A 22,187-nucleotide genomic window follows, 5' to 3' on the forward strand; every position below is an offset into this window, starting at 1 on the left:
TTTTGGATAACAATCCTTTATCAGTTTTGTCTTCTGCAAATATTTTCTCCCTGTCTGTGGCTTATCTTCTCATTCTCTTGACACTGTTTGTCAGAAAGCAGAAGTTTTAAATTTTAGTGAAGTCCAGCTTACCAGTTCTTTCTTTCATGGATCATGCCTTTGGTCTTGTATCTAAAAAGTCTTTTTTTCGCCTATGTTATCTTCTTGGAGGTTTTCTCCTATGTTATCTTCTTGGAGGGTTATAGTTTTCCATTTTACATTTAGATCTGTGATTCATTTTGAGTTAATTTTTGTGATGGGTATAAGTGTTGTCCAGTGTTTCAGCACCATTTGTTGAAAAGACTATCTTTGCTCCATTGTATTGCCTTTTGCTCCTTTGTCAAAGATATTTACATTGGTCTATTTTGGGGCTCTCTAGTCTGTTTCACTGATCTTTCTGTCTGTTCTTTTGCCAATACCACACTGTCTTGATTATTGTAGCTTTATAGTAAGTCTTGAAGTCAGACAGTATCAGTCCTCTTTGAAGAAAAACATTGTTCTTCTCCTTCAGTATTGATTGGCTATTCTGGGTCTTTTCCCTCTCCATATAAACTTTAGAATAGTTTGTAGATATCTACAAAATAGCTTGCTCGGATTTTGAATCAGATTGCATTGAATCTATACATCAAGTTGGGAAGAACTGACATCTTGACAATATTGAGTCTTCATATCTATGAACATGGGTTATCTCTGTAACTTAGTTCTTTAATAGCTTTCAGCAAAGTTTTATAGTTTTCATTATAGAGATCTTGTATATATTTTGTTAGATTTATACCTAAGTATTTCAATTTGGGCAGTACTAATGTGTATGGTATTATTGTGTTTTTAATTTCAAATTCCACTTGTTTATTGCTGGTATATAGGAAAGCAGTTGACTTTTATATATTAACCATATATCCTGTGACCTTGCTATAATAACACTTACTAGTTCCAGGAATTTTTTTGTTGTTGATTCTTTCGAACTTTCGAATTTTATGCATAGGCAACCATGTCATGTGTGAACAAAGACAGTTTTATTTCTTCCTTCCCAATCTGTATTCCTTTTCTCTCCCCCTTTTTTTTTTTTTTTTTTTTTTTTTTTTTGTCTTGTTGCATTACTGGCAAGGTATTTCCTGACTTCAGGGACAAAGCATTGATGGAACCAATCCAGAAAAAGGGTTCTTGTTGTACGACCAAAAGACTGGCAGCTGGTGTTTATCTTTTCGCTTCAAGGCTTGAGGGTTAGCAGCTTCATAGATAAGGGCAATTCTGATCATAAACCCAACTACATTTACACAAAACAGTGGAGTAAGCCTGTCCCTTCCTTCTTAAATCCTGGTGCTTGCTTCTCTTCCTTACTAGTAAATGTCCTTTGTGGCATTTTTTTCCCAGAATAGGGCACTTTCATCTGCATTAAAAACCTGTTCAAGCGAGAGTGAGGCATGGACATATATACACTACCAAACGTAAGGTAGATAGCTAGTGGGAAGCAGCCGCATAGCACAGGGAGATCAGCTCGGTGGTTTGTGACCACCTAGAGGGGTAGGATAGGGAGGGTGGGAGGGAAGGAGACACAAGAGGGAAGAGATATGGGAACATATGTATATATATATAACTGATTCACTTTGTTATAAAGCAGAAACTAACACACCATTGTAAAGCAGTTATACTCCAATAAAGATGTTAAAACAAACAAACAAACAAAAAAAAAACCTGTTCAGGCAGATATCCTTTCTCCTCAGTTATTTTCTTAATGGTGTCTGTGAATTTGTCTGCTGCCTCTTGGTCAGCAGAAGCTGCTTCTCCAAACCTCTTTCTGAAATTTTCAAACCATCCTTTTCAGGCATTGCATTCCCTAGCTTTAGATCCTCCACCTTCTTTTTGCTTTCAGTTGTCACATAATGACTTTGCTTTTTCTTGAATCATGTTAGAGTCCATAGGTATGCCTTCCCTATAGCAATCCTGTACCCACATAAAAGCTGAATTTTTCAATATGAGACTAAAAGGTATTTCTCAAAAAGTACAAGGTTTTTGTGCCTGCTGGAGTAGCTGCAGGCACAGCTTCACGAATTTCCTTTTCTTTTTTTACCATGGTCCTTACACTGGATTCACTTATCTTGAAATGGTGGGTAACTGCAGCTGCAGGCCTCAATCTACGGTGCATATCAAGCAGTTCAGCTTTTTCTTTTAATGTCATGACTTCTCTCTGCTTCTTGGGAGCACTCCCACCATCACTAGTAGCACTTCGTATGGGTCCCCTGGTGTTATTCAGGGTCTTTGGTATTACACTAAACACAATGGAAAATACACAAGAGCTGGGCAAGGTCACTTTTTACTGCAGTATGTAATTTACTGGAGAGACGAACCGCTCATACAGAGATGATTAGTGTCACACGGCATTTTGAGTGGACACTCACAGCACTTGAGCTCACAACAATAGCAACAGGAGGTGGCTACAAAATTATTATAGGAGTACATAATTGCATAAAACTAACTACAGTTAGTTTTATGCAATTATTTAATACCGCTTCTTAACGTTTGTTTATATTTCTCTTGACTGCACATGGCACCGTCTATGGTCCATAAGTGTTTGTGTGTGTAAGTTTTGATAAACTTTAACTTTTTATAATGTTTGTATATATTTTATGGTAGTAAATGATAAAATAGGATAACATCTACCTATATTTTATGCATTCATGAGATCTCTAACTTTCCTAATTTTTTCAATATTTCTAGGCTGTGCAGTTCATCTGCAAGTTATTTTCAAATTGTTGCGAATCTCCAATAAATTTTCCTATATACTTATTTTAAAAATCCACTTATAAGAGGACCCACCATTCAAACCCGTGTTGTTCAAGGGTCACCTATATAGCCTTCTATATCATATGCATTGTATTACCTCCTCAAAAGAACAATTAAAATAATTTTTAACAATTATTCTTTAAAAGGGTGAATATCTGTATGTATTCCTTTTATTGCTGCTGAGAACCTTTGTTGAGGCAAGGGAAGGTTAGGCTTTGGTTTTTTTTGGCCATGCCGCACGGCATGTGGGATCTTAGTTCCCTGACCAGGGATCGAACCCACGCCCCCTGCATTGGAAGTGTGTGAAGTCTTGACCACTGGACCGCCAGGGAAGTCCCAAGTTAGGCTTTTCTTTTTCCTCTCTTTGAATGTCAGTACGAGAACTAGATGTGGTCCAAAATGGTAACAATTTGTTTACCTTCTGTGTCCCTGAAATAGGTGTATTGCCGCCAGACTGATTACTGGCAGTTTGTGAAAGACATCCGCTGGCTCAGTCCCCACTCGGCCCTTCATGTGGAGAAGGTAAGAGGTGAAGGTAACCACAATGCTTTGATGTTTGATGTTCTGTATGAAGAGTCTCCTAGGCTAGAAGGATGGCATATGTCAAATTTCCTATTAACTGAGGAGAAGAAATTATCCCTGTAGGACTGATTTGGAGGGGAGGATGATTTACTTTAAAAAATAAGCTTTGCACACCCATTGTTCTAGGCCACTTTCCCTCCTCTGGGGAAGACCTGAAAAAATTTTGTTATTTTCAAAAGATTTGCAAATATGGGACCAGAGTGAAGCTTTTCAAAATCTAGGACAAATGGCAAGAAGTTTCCTGAATGGTTGGGGGTAAGTAGGACTGATATGCTGATGACTGTTTAAGGAGAAGAGGATGCACCAAATAGAAAAAAAATGTGAGGGTTCTGGAGACCAGTGTCAAATGGAGCCTAACATGTTCCCTACAGCATTGGAGAGTAGGTAGCACTGTACTCTTCCGTCCTCTCAGCTCAGCATGATACCCCTGATTCCCAACCAGGGACACAGAGCTCCAGGAGGTTAGGTGACTTGGCCAGAGTTACACAGCCAAATTTATATATTTATTTATTTAACCCTTGCCTATGGAAATTTTCAAATACATTCAAAATTAGAAGAGTGTAATGAACCCCAAAATATCACCCATCTTCAATACTTACTGATTCATGACCAGTCTTGTTTCATGTATATCACACCCACTGACAGATTCATTGCCAAGGTGATGTCTGGAAAAGTAACTTATTTTTAAATGATCAGGGAACCAAATCACAAGGTGTCACTCTGGCCTTTTTTGTGAGAAAAGCCCAGAGCCCAGTGATTTTCTTACATGGATTTCTTTGTCCTTATCACTTTATTTTTCCCACCAAACCCCCCTCTAACTTTTTTCTCTAAAATATATCATGGGACTTCCCTGGTGATGCTGTGGTTAAGAATATGCCTGCCAATGCAGGTGACACAGTTTCGAGCCCTGGTGCAGGAAGATCTCATATGCTGCGGAGCAACTAAGCCCATGTGCCACAACTGCTGAGCCCATGTGACACAACTACTGAAGCCCATGCACCTAGAGCCTGTGCTTCTAAACAAGAGGAGCCACCGCAATGAGAAGCCCGTGCACTGCAACAAAGAGTAGTCACTGCTCATCACAACTAGAGAAAGCCCGCGCACAGCAACAAAGACCCAACGCAGCCATAGATAAATAATTTAAAAAAATAAAATAAAATATATTGCTTATATGTATATATATAAAATAAAATAAAATATAGTCATTTCCTCTTAGAAGCTGCCTGAAATTGCCATCCATACATTTTTTGCAGTGATCCTGAACTATGAGACTTAGCTTTTAGAAACAGCCAATAGAAGGAAGTTCCAAATAGAGAAATGCTGTGGCGAAAGCCAACAAGACGTGCTCAGCTGATTTCTCTTCGGTGAAGAATGTTTGGGGGCATTTTCCCTAGATTTTTTTACCCCAGGTTTTTCTTGCATTCTTTTCTGGAGGCTACCTGAAATAGAGGACTCTGTGAGAGAAGGCGAGATGTCAAGTTCATTCTTCCTCTGAATACCCCGAGAATAGATGCCTCTTTGGAGTTACAACATAAAGAGACAGACGCAGCAGCTTTGTCCTCTCCAGGAGCTGCATATCACGTCTTAACTGCTTAGTCCCTTTCTAGTGGCCCAAACCAGCAGCGGAGACATTAATCCTTTCCTTCCCTCTCCTTCCTCTATAACCTGTAGATGTTAGCTGGAGGGCAAATATCTCTGATTACCTCCTCTTACCTGTCTCAATTTAGTTCTCAGGTCATTAGGCCTCAATCTTGCTGGATTTACGAGGAAGTATATATTTTTAAAATTTATTTATTTATTTTTGGCTGCGTTGGGTCTTCGTTGCCGCGTGTGGGCTTTCTCTAGTTGCAGCAAGCGGGCTATTCTTTGCTGTGGTGCGCGGGCTTCTCATTGCGGTGGCTTCTCTTGTTGCGGAGCACAGGCTCTAGGTGTGCAGGCTTCAGTAGTTGTGGCACCTGGGCTCAGTAGTTGTGGTTCACGGGCTCTAGAGCACAGGCTCAGTAGTTGTGGCACACGGGCTTAGTTGCTCCACAGCATGTGGGATCTTCCTGGACCAGGGCTCGAACCCATGTCCCCTGCATTGGCAGGCGGATTCTTAACCACTGCACCACCAGGGAAGCCCTGGATGTATATTTTGACTCATGCTTCTTTGCCTCCTAGTTCATCAACTTGCAGGAGAACGGCCAGAGCAGCACTGACGGCATGAGTGAGCGTGCCGTTGCGGAGCTGTGGCTGCAGCATAGCTTGCAGTGCCACTGTCTCTCAGCCCAGCTCCGACCTCTGCTGGGGGATAGACAGTATATCAGAAAATTCTACACAGGTGGGTAGAGGTCACATAGCCAGTACTGGTACATGTACTTCCTCATTCTCTTCTACTTTACTCTTCCTTTATAGACCCACTGTTACCTCAGGGTCTCATACTTTTACTTGATGCCATAGAGATTCTAATCAGAAACATGTATCTAGTCTTCTCTCTAACTTGCTATGTAAAATGCAGTCAAGCTTTATGCTAAGGTATTTCCCTACTCCCATATACGCAAATCAGTAAGAGTAACTACTATTTACTGAGAGTTTCCTATATTCCAATCACTGTTACATATTTTTTATACATATATACCTAACGGCAGCCCTGAGAGTTGGGTATCGATACCCGTTTTCCAATCAGGGAAGCAGAGCTCAAGGAGGTTAGGTGACTTGGCCAAAGTCACCCACAACCAGAGTTCAAATCTGAGTCTTTCTGATTTTGAAGCCTCTTGTCATGGCCTCTGCTATGCTGCACATGATTTAGCCTCTTCTGTACATTATTTGTCCCTAGTTCCCCTCTGTCCACAGTGGTATGATTCTCCTCAAGTCATCTTTGCCTTTTCCCTCTTTCCTTCCCTGAGCTTCTCCCAGGGCCATACAGGGAGGCTGAAGTTCTCCCTAATGGGCTCCATCATTGCGGTAGTTTTCTCTCCCCAGATACTGCTTTCCTGCTAAGCGACTCCCATGTCACGGCCATGCTCCAATGCCTAGAAGCAGTGGAACAGAACAACCCACGTCTCCTGGCTCAGATTGATGCATCTATGGTAAAGTGGCCAAAGAATTATCTGTGTCTTATGTTCTGGTCTCCTAGACCTCACCATGATGTAACCGTATGTAGCAAACTACTCCACTTAGGCAATTGTGAATTGAAAGACTTTCATTAAAAACAAAAACAAAAACAATAAAGCTTAGAAGAGGAGGTACCATTAAGTACCTATTTAAGTAAAATGTCTATTTGTGAGTAAGCTTAAGTCTATTTGAGGAGGGAGGTGTCTATTTTTTTAAATCCTTAAAGAAATCTGTAGTCTGAGTAAGCACCTCCTTAAGGGCAGGCTTGATAAAATGCTAGGGAGAGGAGGGATGATTTTGAGTCAGGCTGGCTGTAGATAGGGTGTCAGATGTAGTGTGGCCTGATGTTACACAGGATCATTTTTGTCCAAGAAAATTTTGTTGTTTTATGTTGCTTATTATTAACTCTCTAATTCACTCATCCCGTCACTAATATCAGTGCCTCCACTAGAAAGGAATCACAATCCCTATTTCTTTTGTGAGGGATCCCCTATCTCTCCTGGTTTTTCAATTTCGATTCTTGCTTACCATCTATTGAATACTTTCTACGTTCCAATCATGGTGCTATGCACAGTACATGCATCATCTCATTTAATCCTCAGAACTCTATAAAGTAGGCATTAATCTCATTTTATAAAGGTGGCCACTGAGGGACAGAGTAGATAAGTCACTTGCCCAAAGTTTGGACCAAAGAACTTGTAAGTGATAGGGCCTGGATTTGAGCCCCAGCGTATCTGACTTCTAAGTGCATAGTCTTAAGCACTTTGCTGTACTGCCTTCATGATAAGCATTTCTGGTCTGACCACCTAGGATTCCAGTGCAGAAGCTGTGGTGTATGGCAGGACTTTGAAGTTTCAAAGCTGTATGCTCTAATAGAGGATACCTATGCTATATCTACTGGCCCTGGCTGCAGTTCAGGCCTGCTGCCAAAGGCCAGTTCCTACCAGCGTTCTGTAGTGCTAAGTGCTCCTCTTCTGAGGGCCTCTATCCTTGACTCTGACACGTGTTTTTTTTTGTAGTTTGCCAGAAAGCATGAGAGCCCGCTGCTGGTGACAAAGAGCCAGAGCCTGACAGCTCTGCCTGGTTCCACGTACACCCCTTCAACCAGTTATGCTCAGCATTCCTACTTTGGGTCCTTCTCTAGCCTCCACCAATCCATACCCCATCATGGCTCAGGTATGGGGGCAGCAAGGGGTAGTCAAGACATGTATCCCCAGGCCTGGAAAGCAGAGGACTTAGTGGGTGCTCACAGGCTGGCTATAGATGGAGCCTTGGGTTGATGCAGTTTGTCAAACTTCATGTCTTAATATGGAAATCTTAAAGAGGTATATAGCAACTAGCCTAAGATAATTCAGTAGCATCATTAAAGTAACAGAGGCAAGAGATGTTTTTAGTTTCCCCTGGGTTTCTGATCCGCATTGCCAGAAGGCATTTCAATGATAATAGCTAACATTTATTCAGTGCCTGCCATGTGCCAGGCTCTGTTGTAATCAATTTGTATATATTATCTCGTTTGACCCTCAAAACAGTCCTACGAGGTAGGTGTTATTATTATTGCTCATGTTATAGATGGGGAATGCATACGAATAAGCAATGAAGCCATTCTCCCAAGAGCTTATGCTTTTGACTTAGCTGCTTCTAAGTAATTTTTTGCTTACCTTGAACGATTTAGCCTTTTCTGACGTGACACCATGTGTCCTGGGCACCCAGTAACAATAGGGAGTTTGTTCCTTAGTTGTGGAGAAGCCCTTCACAGGTACCAAAGGCTTCCACCTCACCTTTCCTTTCCCTTTCTTTTTATATCCTAGAAAGAAGATCTACTTCCTTTTCACTCTGTGGCCCATGCCAGAAACCTCAAGAAAGCAGAGGACATGTCTCGCCAGCAGAGGATCAAACCGTCCAAGCCCCTCTGCTTCCAATCTCTGCATTAGCCGGGGACTCCCCCTCGACCCCAAATGAGATGAGCTCCAGCACTCTGACCAGCCCCTTAGAAGTACCCTGGGTCAGCAGCCAGAATGATTCCCCAAGTGATGCCAGTGAGGGGCCTGAGTACTTGGCCATTGGCAACCAGGACCCCCGAGGCCGGACCGCCAGCTGTCAGAGTCACAGCAGCAATGCTGAGAGCAACAGCTCCAATTTGTTCTCCTCCAGCAGCTCCCAGAAGCGAGATTCTGCTGCTTCCTCTCTAGGGGACCAAGAGGGAGGTGGGAAGAGCCAGTTGTCCAATGTCCTTCGCAGGTCTAGCTTCTCAGAGGGGCAAACACTCACTGTCACCGGTGGAACAAAGAGGAGCCATACTCGCTCCCATTCGGATACCAACATTGCCTCCAGAGGAGCCCCAGGTAATGATAACCACCAGCCCGTAGTCAGTAAGGCGGCCTCCTGAAGTTCAGGTGGAGGGAGAGTTTGTTCTTAAGGGTCTTCAGATGGCAGAAAGAGAAGTTATGTTTCTAATGATATGAAGAGTATATTGCTTATAATGAAAAAGAGAAGTTTGTAATATAATGTGGATACCTAAGAAATCTCTCTGAGAATATTTATGTTTGTTCCTTTATACATTGCTAAATAGTAAATGCTTTCCTGGATTCTTTCACTGGTTCTTTAGCACCAGAGGATAGTGTGACTAATCACAGTCCAAGTTTTAAATGCATCTCTCAGACAGAGGGAAAGTACTAGTGAGCTTTAAAAATAATCCCGTTAAATTCCGTCCCTTCCTGTGATTCCTGAGAAGTTTGGTCAGGATATAATAACAATAAGAGAGAGGCAAACTGATGTTAGGGTTTCCTTATTAACACTAGAGGTGTAGTGAGTATGGGGTGATGGGACCTAGTAAACAAGTAAGTGGGGTTGACTGCTCCATCACTAGTTCAGGTTGAAAGGCAGTTGGGTAAGGAGGCCTTGGCTACTAGGACCTCCTTCACACAGACACCAGCTGCTAGCAGAGAGCACCTTAGGCATGGCCAAGGTGGTGTCATTGCTTTTGCCATTTCCCTACTATCATCTTTCCTAGGTTGTTGGTGTCTGGCAGGCTTTGGTTGGGTTTCATTCGTAAGAGCATCTCCATAAAAGCAAGTAGAAGGCTGATCTGTGCTCAAAGCCAGTTCTGGGTGGAAAAGCCTCAGAAATAAAATATAAAAGTAAAGTATAAAAAATTAAGAGCAGGGCTTCCCTGGTGGCGCAGTGGTTGAGAGTCCGCCTGCCGATGCAGGGGACACGGGTTCGTGCCCCGGTCCGGGAAGATCCCACATGCTGCGGAGTGGCTGGGCCCGTGAGCCATGGCCGCTGAGCCTGCACGTCCGGAGCCTGTGCTCCGCAACGGGAGAGGCCATAACAGTGAGAGGCCCGCGTACCACAAAAAAAAAAAAAAAAAAAAAAAAAAAATTAAGAGCAAAAAAGGAAGATTTCCTTTTACAACTAGAGCTGCTATTGATTTCTCTTTATAATTTCTAAAAGGTGAGAGCTAAGGCCTTCATCTGAAACTTCTGAATTGCAAACTTTTGTCTCTGTTTTCCCCTCAAGAATGTGGTTTGGCTCATTGGAACTCGTTAGAACAAAAGTCTCCAATCAAAGCCTGTCTTCCCATGAGCCTTCGTAGATGTGAAGAGTACTTGGGTTAGACCCTTACTTCACATCTCCTGGAGCAGACCTGGAGATGTGAAGACCTTACTTCACATCTCGTGGAGCAGTCTACTGTACTCCAGGCTACTGGTGTTTGAGCATGTAAAACTCCCCTGCCCCCATTCTTGCATCCATGCGGATTCCAGAAACTGCGGGAACCTGCATTGGAAAAGGGAGCCAGAGAAAACCTAAGCAGAAGGATCTGAGGGAGTGTGGGTCATGTGCAGCTTCTCGTACGAGTCATCTTTCCCTCTGCACTAGGGTTCCCTCTCAGGAGTTAAGCCCCAACCTTTGCTAGATAAGAAGACGCTCTTTTTCTCACTCTCTATTCTCGTGTTCTGGACTTTCCTCTGCACCTGTCTGTCTACATACAGGAGGCCCCAGGAGTATCACCATTATAGTTGAAGATCCCATTGCAGGTTTGGGAGCCAGTCCTGTCTGTCCAGCCCCCACCCCCACCTCCTCGTGTTCCTCTGTGACCATCTTGCTTAGTTTCGAACTTCCTTTTCCATTCTGGTGTCAAATCAAGTCTGGCTGGCCTGGTCCTGTAGTTATGGTTAGACCTGTTGGTAAAATAATACCATTGTTTTGCATGATACGTTTTTTGCCCACGACTTCCAAATGCCTCATTCAGTCTCTCAGCAGCATCCAGGAGATAGAATCAAGACTTGTCAAGCCTGTATTGCCCAAAGGTGAATCTGAGGTCTGCTGTTTGTCTAAGACATGATGAATCAGTGGCAGAATTTTTCTTATAACTGAGTACTTACTACAAATTACTTTATTTTCCATGATTTAACACCAGAATGTGTTTTCTCCTCTTTCTGTGGTCTTGGATGTGAGTGCATGTTTTTGCCTCTCCTGGAGTCCCCTGTTTCCTTTTTCTTTCACCTGTCTTCCTTCCCCTGTAAATTTCTCCCCCACCCCCTCATTCCAGCCATTGCACGAGGTTTTTCTATTGACTTAAGTCTGTTTCTTTGGTTTTCACAGTGTTGTTCAAACTGCATATTGTGTTACATTCTGGGTACATCATGCATGGAGATATTGATGCTAGAATGTGTCTGCAAGACTGAGTGGTAAGGGAGAACTGAAAATTATGGCCTCCTGGTAATGGGTGAAGCCACTAGCTGTGTTAGCTTGGCAAAGAGGTTAAAGAGGAACAAGTCTGCGAGACCTTTGTTTAGAAGAGTCTTGTTGTTCTTGAGGAGATAAGAAATTGTAAGACGACAGATTTCAAGTCAGTATGAGGAAATTCTAAGAATTAGAGCTGATCAGTTGAATGGGCAGCATCAGGAGGTAGTGAGCTCAGTGAGCAAAGGCTGGATGGCCTTTACGTGCTGTAAAGGAATAAGGTTCTGGTGTTGGAGTTTGTGTTGTGCACTGAGTTTGACTGGGGACCTCAAAGGTTGCCTCCAAATCATGGTTTCTTACCAAGGCATCATGGTGACTGCTGGCTTGTTGTGAGGAGCAGAGCCCACTGCCAGGACCACCAAGGGAACACAGAGTTATCACTCACCATGTAGTAGCATTTTTTGTGAGAGGAGCAGCTGACAAATTGGCACCATCTGTCAAGGAAATGGGTTGGATGCTGCTCAATCATTAGTCCTCCCAGCGCATCCTGTTCATTTCTCAGGCACCCACCTGCTTTGCTGCCTGCTCTTTCTGTGGCACTGGGGATTTTGTGTTTCCCTTTGGAGAATATCAGTTTCCATTTCCTGTGAACCGTGCCTGCTGCTATTCCTCCACTCTCAACTCTCAATGTTCCTTGAAAACTGCTACCCAGACACTTCCTACTTTGCCAGGCTTCTCATGAAACCTCTCCCTTCCTTCTCCAGGAAGGCTGGGTCTACAGCCCTGTGGCTGAGCCCTTTGGTTACAAGGCCATCACCCTTGGCTTCTCTAACATTGTCTTGATGCTTCTTTTAAGGACATTGCTGGGTGTTATTTTGTTCTGCCAGTTCAGAAGTGGGTTAAATTTGTAGGCATGACAAATTTACATTCCAGGTGCAAGAGAGGCCATATCCTAGTGTTTGTTTAGTGAGTTTAACCCTTCTGATATTGTTTTAAAGTCTAGTGTCAAGTTATCAGAAAAGTTTCAGTGTGCTTGTCTCCATGTGAGGACTGTTTTCTAAATTGGTTTGTCAAGAGGGTAGAAATTGGCTGATATTCCTGGAACATTTGGTAAGAAGATGGAAGAAGAGAGAACTAAATTCATGAATCCACTTTGATTTGATTCTTTTTCACCTCTGTGTTGCCACATTCCAGGTCATGTTTTCTCTTTTCCCCTTAGAATATACCGACTTCCCACCTCCCTTCCTCCATGTGTTCCTGCATTCTTGGACTGTTCCCTGTTGGTGTGCCACCTCTCTCCTGTTCGGGAGGGCATTGGGAATGGGAGCAGTTAAATATTGAAACTCCAAAGTTGGGAATGTATGTGTCGCTCACCTCGCATGTGTGTTTTTACTCCCTGGTGGCCACTGATACTAGAATCCTGCAGTGATAAGTCGAAGTTGAGAGGCCCCTTGTCCTACTCTGGTCAAAGCAGTGAAGTCAGCACACCCAGCTCTCTGTACATGGAGTATGGTAAGTGAGTACTAGGAAGGCCAGTGCTGCAATCGTGTCTTTGCTCTGGTCCCCCCATGCCTGCCGCACTCTGAGCTGTGTAACTCATCTTAGCTCTGTGGAGGGTACACACCATACAGTCTCACCCTCCCTTTCATTATTTTCAACCCCTGTGCCAGAAATCACACTACCCTGCCATTTCTCTTGCTCCTCTCTGCCTTAGGGGTCCCACTGTCTTGTGCTGTGGGTGTTATCACCGTGAATGTCTGGTGAGCCAGCTGGAATGGCTCTCTGAGTGGGTGAGAGAGACCTTGAAAAGAGGCCTTTGAGTGTCTAGGCTTAATTACCGAAGATAGGCTCCACATGGAAATCATCCACAGGGAGAGCCATTGCTTTCCTTGTCTGACTCACAGCACAGGTTTTTTGGTTTCTTTGTTTGTGGGTAGGAGGACGAGTATGTCATCTTTAACTTTAGGTGGTCAAAGGGTTGTCTCCAGGCTCTCTCCATTTATTCCACCCTTCTCTAACCCAGGGGCTTAGTGCTCTGGGATTCCGAGATTCAGAGAAATTCCTGTAGAAGGTAGACATCTTTCCAACCTGTTATTCGGGAAGACTTGGGAGCATCTTTAGTGTTAAAATCATCAGACTTCTTAAAGAAGCTTGTCTGTAAAGAAGATTTGCTTTTCAAAGCAGGGCTTTTCACATCCACATTCCATTTTCCCACAGAGGGCAGTCAGTACCTGTGCTCAGGAGAAGGCATGTTCCGAAGACCATCAGAGGGACAGTCCCTCATCAGCTACCTGTCTGAGCAAGACTTTGGCAGCTGTGCAGACCTGGAAAAGGTGAGGACTCTAAGGAGCCACTGAAAAGCCCATGAGTTGGGAGATCTGGTCTGAGGGCTCCAGTGCCATTTGTCCTAAAGAGGTTTTGGGTACACAGCAATAACATGGGTGTAGACTACAATACAGGTAAGTCACAGTAAAGATAAGCTCAACAAGTTCTGTCTCTGGAAAGCTCTTCTGGGAGCCTATGCGCCTCACTGAGTCCAGAGATATTACTGATTTTGTCTTAGAAGCTACCCTGGACAGAGAAACATTGAATTTTAGTCACATGATTACTGTTTCCTTGACCCTGGAACCTTAGGTAAAGACTGTCTCCAGAATCAACTTCTATATTTTGTTCTAAGGCTCAGATATGTGATAAATGATGTCCCTGTAGCATTTTATAGCTTACAAAGCACTTTATCTTGAGACATCACATTTACCTTAATACTTTGTGTATAAGTGTATGGTTTTAGGAAAGACCTGACCTGTTCTCTGTCATATTTTTATGTGGAAAGTGGGACAGGAAGGCCAGGCATGGCCAGATACGAGAGCAAAGAGAATATGCCACAGGTTTTCTGGCCATCAGCTTTCATTATAGGAGCAGTGTGCATTTCCCCTGGGTGTTTTGAGTGAAAGCAATGTGCGTTCTGGAAGCTACTTTCCAAGAGTATAATCAGTGAGATGTCCCCTTTTTGGCACTCTTCTTCCCCAGGAAAATGCCCATTTCAGCATCTCAGAATCCTTGATTGCTGCCATTGAGCTGATGAAGTGCAACATGATGAGCCAGTGCCTAGAAGAGGAGGAAGGGGAGGAGGACAGTGACAGGGAGATCCAGGAACTGAAGCAGAAGATCCGCCTTCGTCGCCAGCAGATCCGCACCAAGAATCTGCTCCCTGTGTACCAGGAGACTGAGTATGGAAGTGAGTGAGGCTGTGAACGCCTGTTCCTGCCTCTTCAGGCTTCGGGATAAGACTTAGTACCTCGTGGACTTTCTTTTTTGTCTTCGTATGTTCATGTGAGATGTTATACACAAGCCAAGGGTTCCTCTGCTGTCAGAAAGATTTTCTATGTTGTTCTAATTTTTCTTTTTTTCTACCAGACCAGAGTCCTAGAGCTCACCCATTTCCTACCTCTACATGTATATTATAAATTATCTTATTTGTGTTATACTCTTACATGTTATTATCTTTTCTAAGAAAACAAAGTCCCTGTTATTCCTATTGCAAAGCACAGGAATTAAGAAAGTACAGTAATTTTTAAAAAGAAAAATCTAGTAAATGTAGTATTCTTAACTTGTTCTATATTATACCTATTGTCTATATAGCTTTAATTTATAGCTGTCAGTTTAACATCGGCATGTCTGGCAAAGAAAATTAAACTTTAAGAGTTTTATAAACTTTCTAGGTTGCTAAAGAATTTATTTTTCTACTATATATGGTATAGACAAAGCTCAAAACTATGCATAGGAAAAAAGCCTGGCTGTTTCTTTTGGAAGTAGGCCGAAAAGAGAATTTTGAGAACTGTTCATGTCTTCAGTTCATTCGGTCATATCTTTGTTATTGTAATATGTGAATCCCAGCTTATTTAAGCTATTCTCTTCTATACTGTGTTAATTTAACTTTCATGTACATTTAGTTCAACTTTTGTTATTAAAATTAGCATTTACCATTTTCAAATATATATATATATCAGAAATATCTTCCAAAAAATAGGTTTCTGATATGAGGAGAACTAAGGCCACTGGTTCCAGATTCACTTTCCAGAGAGTGGTACTTTCTGCTCACATGAAACTTTTTAGGGGATCAATCAAGAAGGGGAAACTAGCAAGAAGAACTAGTTTCCATTTCCCCAGGATAACTCCCAGCCAAAGTTCTATTTACTTCTATGTTCAAGTCATACCAGGTCCCTTTTGTTGTGACCCTAAAAAGAGTAGGAGACCTCTTCCGTCCTATTTATTACTTTTTTTTTTTTTTTTTTAATGTAACAGGCTTTCGGGTCACTTCCAGCAGCTCCCAGTTCAGTTCACGTGATTCAGCACAGTTCTCTGACTCTGGCTCTGCTGATGAGGTTGATGAATTTGAAATCCAAGGTATGAATTAACACTTTGCAAGGGAACTTTCATTAATTGTTTCTTTTAATTTGGAATCATAGGCTGAGAAGCTTTCCCTAAGCAGGGAGTCTTCATTATGCTTCATTATGGTATGTTGTCGGCTGTTGTAAGAGGTAACTTCTCTTGTTAAAAACAAAGCCTATTTAAAATTTAAGCAGAAAAGAACACTAAAAGGAAGTATTCCATTGGAGTGGGATGGCTATTGATGTCACCATGATGCTTCTTCCTCAGTTGAACCTTTCTCTCAGATTCTCACTCTAATTCCTCCTACTAGCAGTCCAGAGCTAGCCCACATCTACATGAAATTAGAATTCTATTCTCTTGTGTCCTATAACACAACTGAAATTGTTTCAAAGTGTTTAAAAGGAGCTTTATTATAATCCAAAGAGAAAATGACAGCAAGAGTCACTGGGAGGGAAAAAGCAAAAAGGAAAAAAAAAATCAAGTTTACAAAGTGGAGCTTTATTTTCTGTCCTACCAGCGCTAATTTGCATAGCAGAATCACACTCTTGTTGTGAGCTTCTTCTTAGAGAAGGGGAGGGGCTCTTATCTGGAAAGGCAGTTGTGTTAAATCAGGTTAACCCATGGTTAACGGGTTAATCCATTCCTGAAAATCATAAATTTCTTCAACTTCCTGTCAGTGCAATCAACAAATGAACAGATGGAAAACCAAACAGACAGTTCAGGGATGTAAGTTCTTCCCCCATGGCTGGAACCAAGACTAATTTTCTTATAGAGATGACTTGTGTCTAGTTTTCCATTGTAACATGATGGTAAATAGATCTTTTACTGCATGAGGCTCTGATTTCCTGTTTACGCCAATCTCGAGAACCCATTCAGCTCCAGGTATGGTAGCTGAGTTTCTTCCCCATTCAGAAATACAATTTTTACACATATTTTTCCAGGTCTCCAGGAAGTCTTCCTTCTGTGTTCTCCTCAATGCATCTGATTTCTATTTATAACAATGATAGTCACTTAAAACTCCATTTTTTCCTTTGTATGTGGTTTTCCAACAGTTCTCCAGTTCTCTGACACCAAATGAGTGTCCTACATTTCAATTCTGACACTAATTCCTGGAGTGAGCACAGACCCTACAGCTTTAGGATTCAGTCCCACGAGATGGCTCCCTGTTCAGATGCCAGCTGCCAATGGGGTTCCCAGGATGCCTGTACTTCTCCCTGGCCAACTACCAACCCAGGGGTTCCCACAACTCCCTGCTCACGTTTCATAATTCACTAGAATGACTCACAGAACTCAGGGAAGCGCTATACTTATGATTACAGTTTATTATAAAGGATACAAATGAGTAGTCACATGAAGAGGAGGTACATAGGGCAAGGTCCCAAAGTATCCTGAGCACAGGAACCTCCGTCTCCATGGAGTCAGGGTGTGCCACTCTCCCAGTACATCGATATGTTCACCAACCAGGAAGCCCTTCCAAACCTCATCTTTATCAAGGTTCATTCAGTAAGCATGAGTGATTAAATCAGTGGCAACTGAGTTCCTGAGGTGGGGCTAAAAGGTCTGATCTTCTAAATAGCTTTTTCTTCTGGCAGCCAACGCCATCCTGAAGCTATCTGGGTGTCCCCATGAGTCATTTCATTAACTTAAGCTCGGATATAATGGAAAGGGGCTCATTATGAATAACAGACATTCTTATCACTCAGGAAATTCCAAAGGTTATAGGAGCTCTGTGCCAGAAACTGGACAGAGACCAAATATATATATATATTTTTATTATACCACAGTCTGTGATTGACTTGATCTCCAAATTAGAAGAAAATAGGAGGGCTCTGCCCTTTCTCTCAGGATCAGCAGTTGGAATTTCATGTGGGTAATAATAAGGTAAATCCAAAACATGCTACTTCACTGAGTGTGGAACAGTCCACTTGACGATAAAGTTTGTTCCTTGCAGCAAAGCAAGGAGCCAGGGGGAGTTGTTCAGACTGAAAGGAGCCAAATTTGAAATAGCCTGCCTGGGGGTGGCATGAGGTGTACTCCCATTGGAAACTTGCTGCATTTGTGGCCCCAGAGGAGGTGTTTAATCAACTAACTCTCTAGTCAGTTCAGACGGAAATCCTTAAAGGAAAAGACCTTAGGCATGGCTTGTCAACCTCTAGGCCAGATATTTCTCTGCTGTGATAGACTGTCTTGTGTATTGTACAGTGTTAAGCATCATTCCTGGCTTCTCTACCCACTAGATGCCAGTAGCATACCGCCCTTCTCCCCAGTTGTGACAACCAGAAATGTCTTCAGACATTGCCAAATATCTGCAGTGGGTACAATATCCTCCCTGGTTGATAACCACTGCCTTATGAGGTCTTTAAGGCTAGGCTGGTTTGGGGAGGCAGCAGTAACTGTCTCCCAAGCCAACGTGAGAACCTAACTATGGATGTAGGTTTCTAAAAGCAGTGCCATCTTTTGGAGCAAAAGTCAAGTCCTGATTCCAGGAACATGTGGTATAGAACTGTCATTCTCATCAGTTTACTTCCTGTCTGAATACTAAAGGGCACCCTTTTATAATCATTATTATGCAGATGGTAGTGAAGGATCTAACCTGACTCACATGTCAAAGAATGGACTCTCAGTATCAGTGGCCTCGCTGTTTTCAGGTAGCCTGTGTTGGAAGCGTGGGTGTGCTCATACATGCATGTGTGTGAATGTTTGCACCAGCTTTTGTACATACCTGTGATACCTGTCAGGGTTATGAGGACTGTAACGTCTGGAGAACTATCTGGGGAAAACTGGACTTAAGCTAACTGGGAACAAATTAGATACTAATTTTCTTTCTTTCTTTCTTTTATTCTTTTTTATTTTTTAATTAAAAAATTTTTATTGGAGTATAGTTGATTTAAAGTGTTAGTTTCTGCTGTACAGCAAAGTGAATCAGCTATACATATGCATATATCCACTCTCTTTTAGATTCTTTTCCCATACAGGTCATTACAGAGTACTGAGTAGAGTTCCCTGTGCTATACAGTAGGTCCTTTAAGTTATCTATTTTATATATAGTACTGTGTATATGTCAATCCCAATCTCCCAATTTATCCCTCCCCGCCTTTCCCCCCTGGTAACTGTAAGTTTGTTTTCTAGATCTGTGGCTCTGTTTTTTTTTTTTTTAAGTAAGTTCATTTGTACCAGTTTTTCAGATACTCATTTTCTTCTTCCTCATATGACCCCAGCAATCCTCACTGAGATTATCCTTGTTAATCCTTCTCTACAGTGATACTTTTAGATTAAGTGGTCATTGTGGCTGATGGAGATAGTGGACAGTTTAGAAAGGAGTGGTCAGGTGAAGAAATTACAGTTCAAACCTATAGCTAAATACTGCCACACATTCAGACAGCAAAAGTCCTATAGAATGGTATGAAGCTTAGAGTCTCTTTAGAGTTTTGAATTTGCAGAGCCAACTTTCAGAAAGCTATCTCTTCTAGGTACTTTGTGTACAATTAGGATTTATTGCTGCAAATGTTTGGCCTTAGTAACTGCTTTGTGATCCAAACAAGTAGACTTTCTGTAGGTGGAGTTGACTAAAAGTAGTAGTTTTCTGTTCACAGTGGCTTTAAAACACACAAACAACAAAATTCAGGGCATTTATTAATTTGATTAATAGTTAATTATTTTATTAATTAAAAATTTTAATTAACAGTTAATTTTAACGGCTAATATTGTCAGCCACTAGAGTTTGAAATAATTACATGTGTAAGATTAAATTAAGATTTAGAGAAATAAAAGTAATTAGGTACCTTTTACGCCTGAACTGTTGTAATTTATTCTAACATAGTCTTCTCTTGCTTGAGAAGTAACAATCATGTCATTTTCTTTTTAGTTTGGTTTTTTCTTGGCCATGCCACATGGCTTGAGGGATCTTAGTTCCCTGACCGGGGATCGAACCCAGGCAGTGAAAGTGCTGAGTCTTAACCGCTGGACTGCTAGGGAATTCCCCTAAGTCACTTTTAAACTGGTTTCTGATGTGTTTACAACCAGAATCGTTTGCATGTGCATTTACTGACTGTCAGGTACTTCTTGGTTAGAGTATAGTCAGTCTACTTTAACCATAAGGCATACTTTTATTTGGTCTTCCTAGCATCCTTTCTTCCCCCATTTTGGGAGCTTTAAAGCGTTTTTTATACACCAAGAATTTGAAATATTTTTCAACTAAAGTACTGCTTTTTCTCATGATCCACAATCCCAACACATTTTGAGGGCTTGGAGGGAAAGCAATCAGAACAACCCTCTCTCCAAAGTAGTGACTTGTTTGACTTTCTACACACAGATTCCCGATTATGAAAGCATAATTTTTTTAACATCTTTATTTGAGTATAATTCTTTACAATGGTGTGTTAATTTCAGCTTTATAACAAAGTGAATCAGTTATACATATACATATATCCCCATATCTCTTCCTTCTTGCGTCTCCCTCCCTCCCACCCTCCCTGTCCCACCCCTCTAGGTGGTCACAAAGCACTGGCTGCTTCCCACTAGCTATCTCTTTTACATTTGGTAGTGTATATATGTCCATGCCACTCTCTCACTTTGTCCCAGCTTACCCTTCTGCCTCCCCGTGTCCTCAAGTCCATTGTCTAGTAGGTCTGTGTCTTTTTTTTTTTTTTTAGATTCCATATATATGTGTTAGCATACGGTATTTGTTTTTCTCTGAAAGCATAATTTACAATTCATCTTTCTCTACTGTAGGTTTCTTTATTGCTTTCTGTTCTTTTTCATTTGTTTCTGGTCTTTAATCAAGTTTATTACTGGGGACCAAATTCCTTCTAACAAGTGTCGGTATACTTCTCATTAGCAGTCTTCTTGATCATGTCCAGAGGCTTACAGATGCTTTTCTTTTTGATCACCTTAAGTAATATATGCTATTGAAGAATCTCTTGAGATTCTGTCAGAGGAAGGTTATCAGAATCCATAACACCCGTGGAAAAATTACTTAAGCATCGTGGTATAGACATCATCTGTGATAAATACTCTGCATAATTGTAATACTTTGCTTAATGTAATCATTTTTCTTAGATCCTAATTCAGCAAGTAGACCTTATGTAGCAGAAGTGTTTATGAAGGAAATAGTTTTGAAAGTTACTTCCTCCTCACAGTAAAGTGGATGTAAACTTGTGATCATAGCTTATTCATAGAAAGCTTTGTATTCGTTAACATCTATTCCCTTTTGAAAAAACCATTTTACTGAGGAATAATTACACTTCAAAATCTACCCACTTTAAGTGTACAACTCACTAAATTTGAGTAAATTTACCAAGTTGTCAACCATCAGCGTAATCTAGTTTCAGAACATCTTCATCACCCCAGTAAGATCCCTCACGCCCATTTATAGTTAATTTACATTCCCACCCCAAGTCCCAGTCCACCACTAATCTTTATATCTCTATAGATTTGTCTTTTCTGGACATTTCATGTAAATGCAGTCACACAGTATGTGATCTTTTGTGTCTGGCTTCTTTCACTTCATCTGTATCTTCTGATGGTGTCTGCCAAATTGATACGATATCATTCATGGGCTCCCAATTCCAGACAGTCTTTTCAGCGTCTTTGGTTTTAGGATTTTGTTGTTGTTTTTTTCCTCCCTTCATCCTTTTCCACTACAACTTCATCAATTCTTCTTTATCCTCCTTCTTTTAGAATTTCAATCTCTGCGTATATGTACCTAGTCAGGGTCCAGTCAGGAGACAGAAACCACATGATAACTTGAATAGGGAAAATTTAATATAAAGAATTATTAACTCTGATGGGGGATTGAAGTAATGGGAGACTGGCTCATAGGAGTAAAGAGAACTCTAAGGAATACAGGAATAGCAGATATAGGCAGCAGTCACCATCCCTAGGGCTGAGATAGGGCCCCCAGGGGAGGAACAAAGGTAGAAGAGGGCCATACCCCGAGGCTGCGATCCAGACCTCCTTGCTCACTGGATGGTGGAGTTTTCTGAAGGTGCAGAACTGCCCTGAGAGAATGTCCGGGCATGTTGTCCATGAGGGGTGCCATGGCAACAGCCCTTTTCAGGAAACCATTCTCTGGGGTGCAGGGGGAGGCTGCCCCCAGGGGGTGCTGTGCCTCAGAACTCAAGGGGTGCTGGGGGAAGTGGTTCATGGGAGGGGCCAGGCCTGCAGCACCGGCTCGGAAGCTTTCCCAGGGGTCCAAGGGAAGCCACTTATGAAAAGTACCATCAGTGGCGCCCTGCTGCAAAGCCTCCTGAAGCCATGCTTACCCTGGGGAAAGTCACTTGCGCCACAGGAGTCCTCTTACGGGAGCGCACCAGCAGCCAAAGAAACCCCTTCCTCCTCCAGTGTCCCTCCAGCGCCCTCTACTGCCGAAGGTGAACATTGTGCCAGCTGGCGAAAGATCAGTGTTTTCAAGTCCAGCTCCATTATCACAGAGCAGACAAAAAGAAGGGCAGGTTGGGAGCTGAAAGGCAATAAATTGAAAACTGGCACAATATATAAAGAGGAAAGTTCATGAACTATATTTTGGGTAATCTGTTGCTCCTCCCCACCTTCCCTCTTTTAATAAGTTGTTTGCTCCTTCTAAGGCAAGAGTAATTGTGGCTCTCCATTTTGAAGTG

General features: G+C 42.1%; 1 protein-coding gene across 1 annotated transcript in view; it reads left to right on the top strand.

Annotated features, from left to right (window-relative positions):
- RUBCN (rubicon autophagy regulator) overlaps positions 1-22,187 on the top strand; it is a 55,326-nt gene that overhangs the window by 23,387 nt on the left and 9,752 nt on the right. Inside the window, exons 3-11 of the mRNA XM_082839182.1 lie at positions 3,259-3,342; positions 5,563-5,722; positions 6,364-6,470; positions 7,515-7,671; positions 8,304-8,837; positions 12,598-12,693; positions 13,399-13,514; positions 14,209-14,416; positions 15,484-15,585. Of these exons, the coding sequence (XP_082695308.1) occupies positions 3,259-3,342; positions 5,563-5,722; positions 6,364-6,470; positions 7,515-7,671; positions 8,304-8,837; positions 12,598-12,693; positions 13,399-13,514; positions 14,209-14,416; positions 15,484-15,585 (1,564 nt within the window). The remainder of the gene's footprint in view (positions 1-3,258; positions 3,343-5,562; positions 5,723-6,363; positions 6,471-7,514; positions 7,672-8,303; positions 8,838-12,597; positions 12,694-13,398; positions 13,515-14,208; positions 14,417-15,483; positions 15,586-22,187) is intronic.

This window comes from Leucopleurus acutus (assembly GCF_964270905.1).
Source record: "Leucopleurus acutus genome assembly, chromosome: 5".
Classification (NCBI taxonomy): domain Eukaryota; kingdom Metazoa; phylum Chordata; class Mammalia; order Artiodactyla; family Delphinidae; genus Leucopleurus; species Leucopleurus acutus.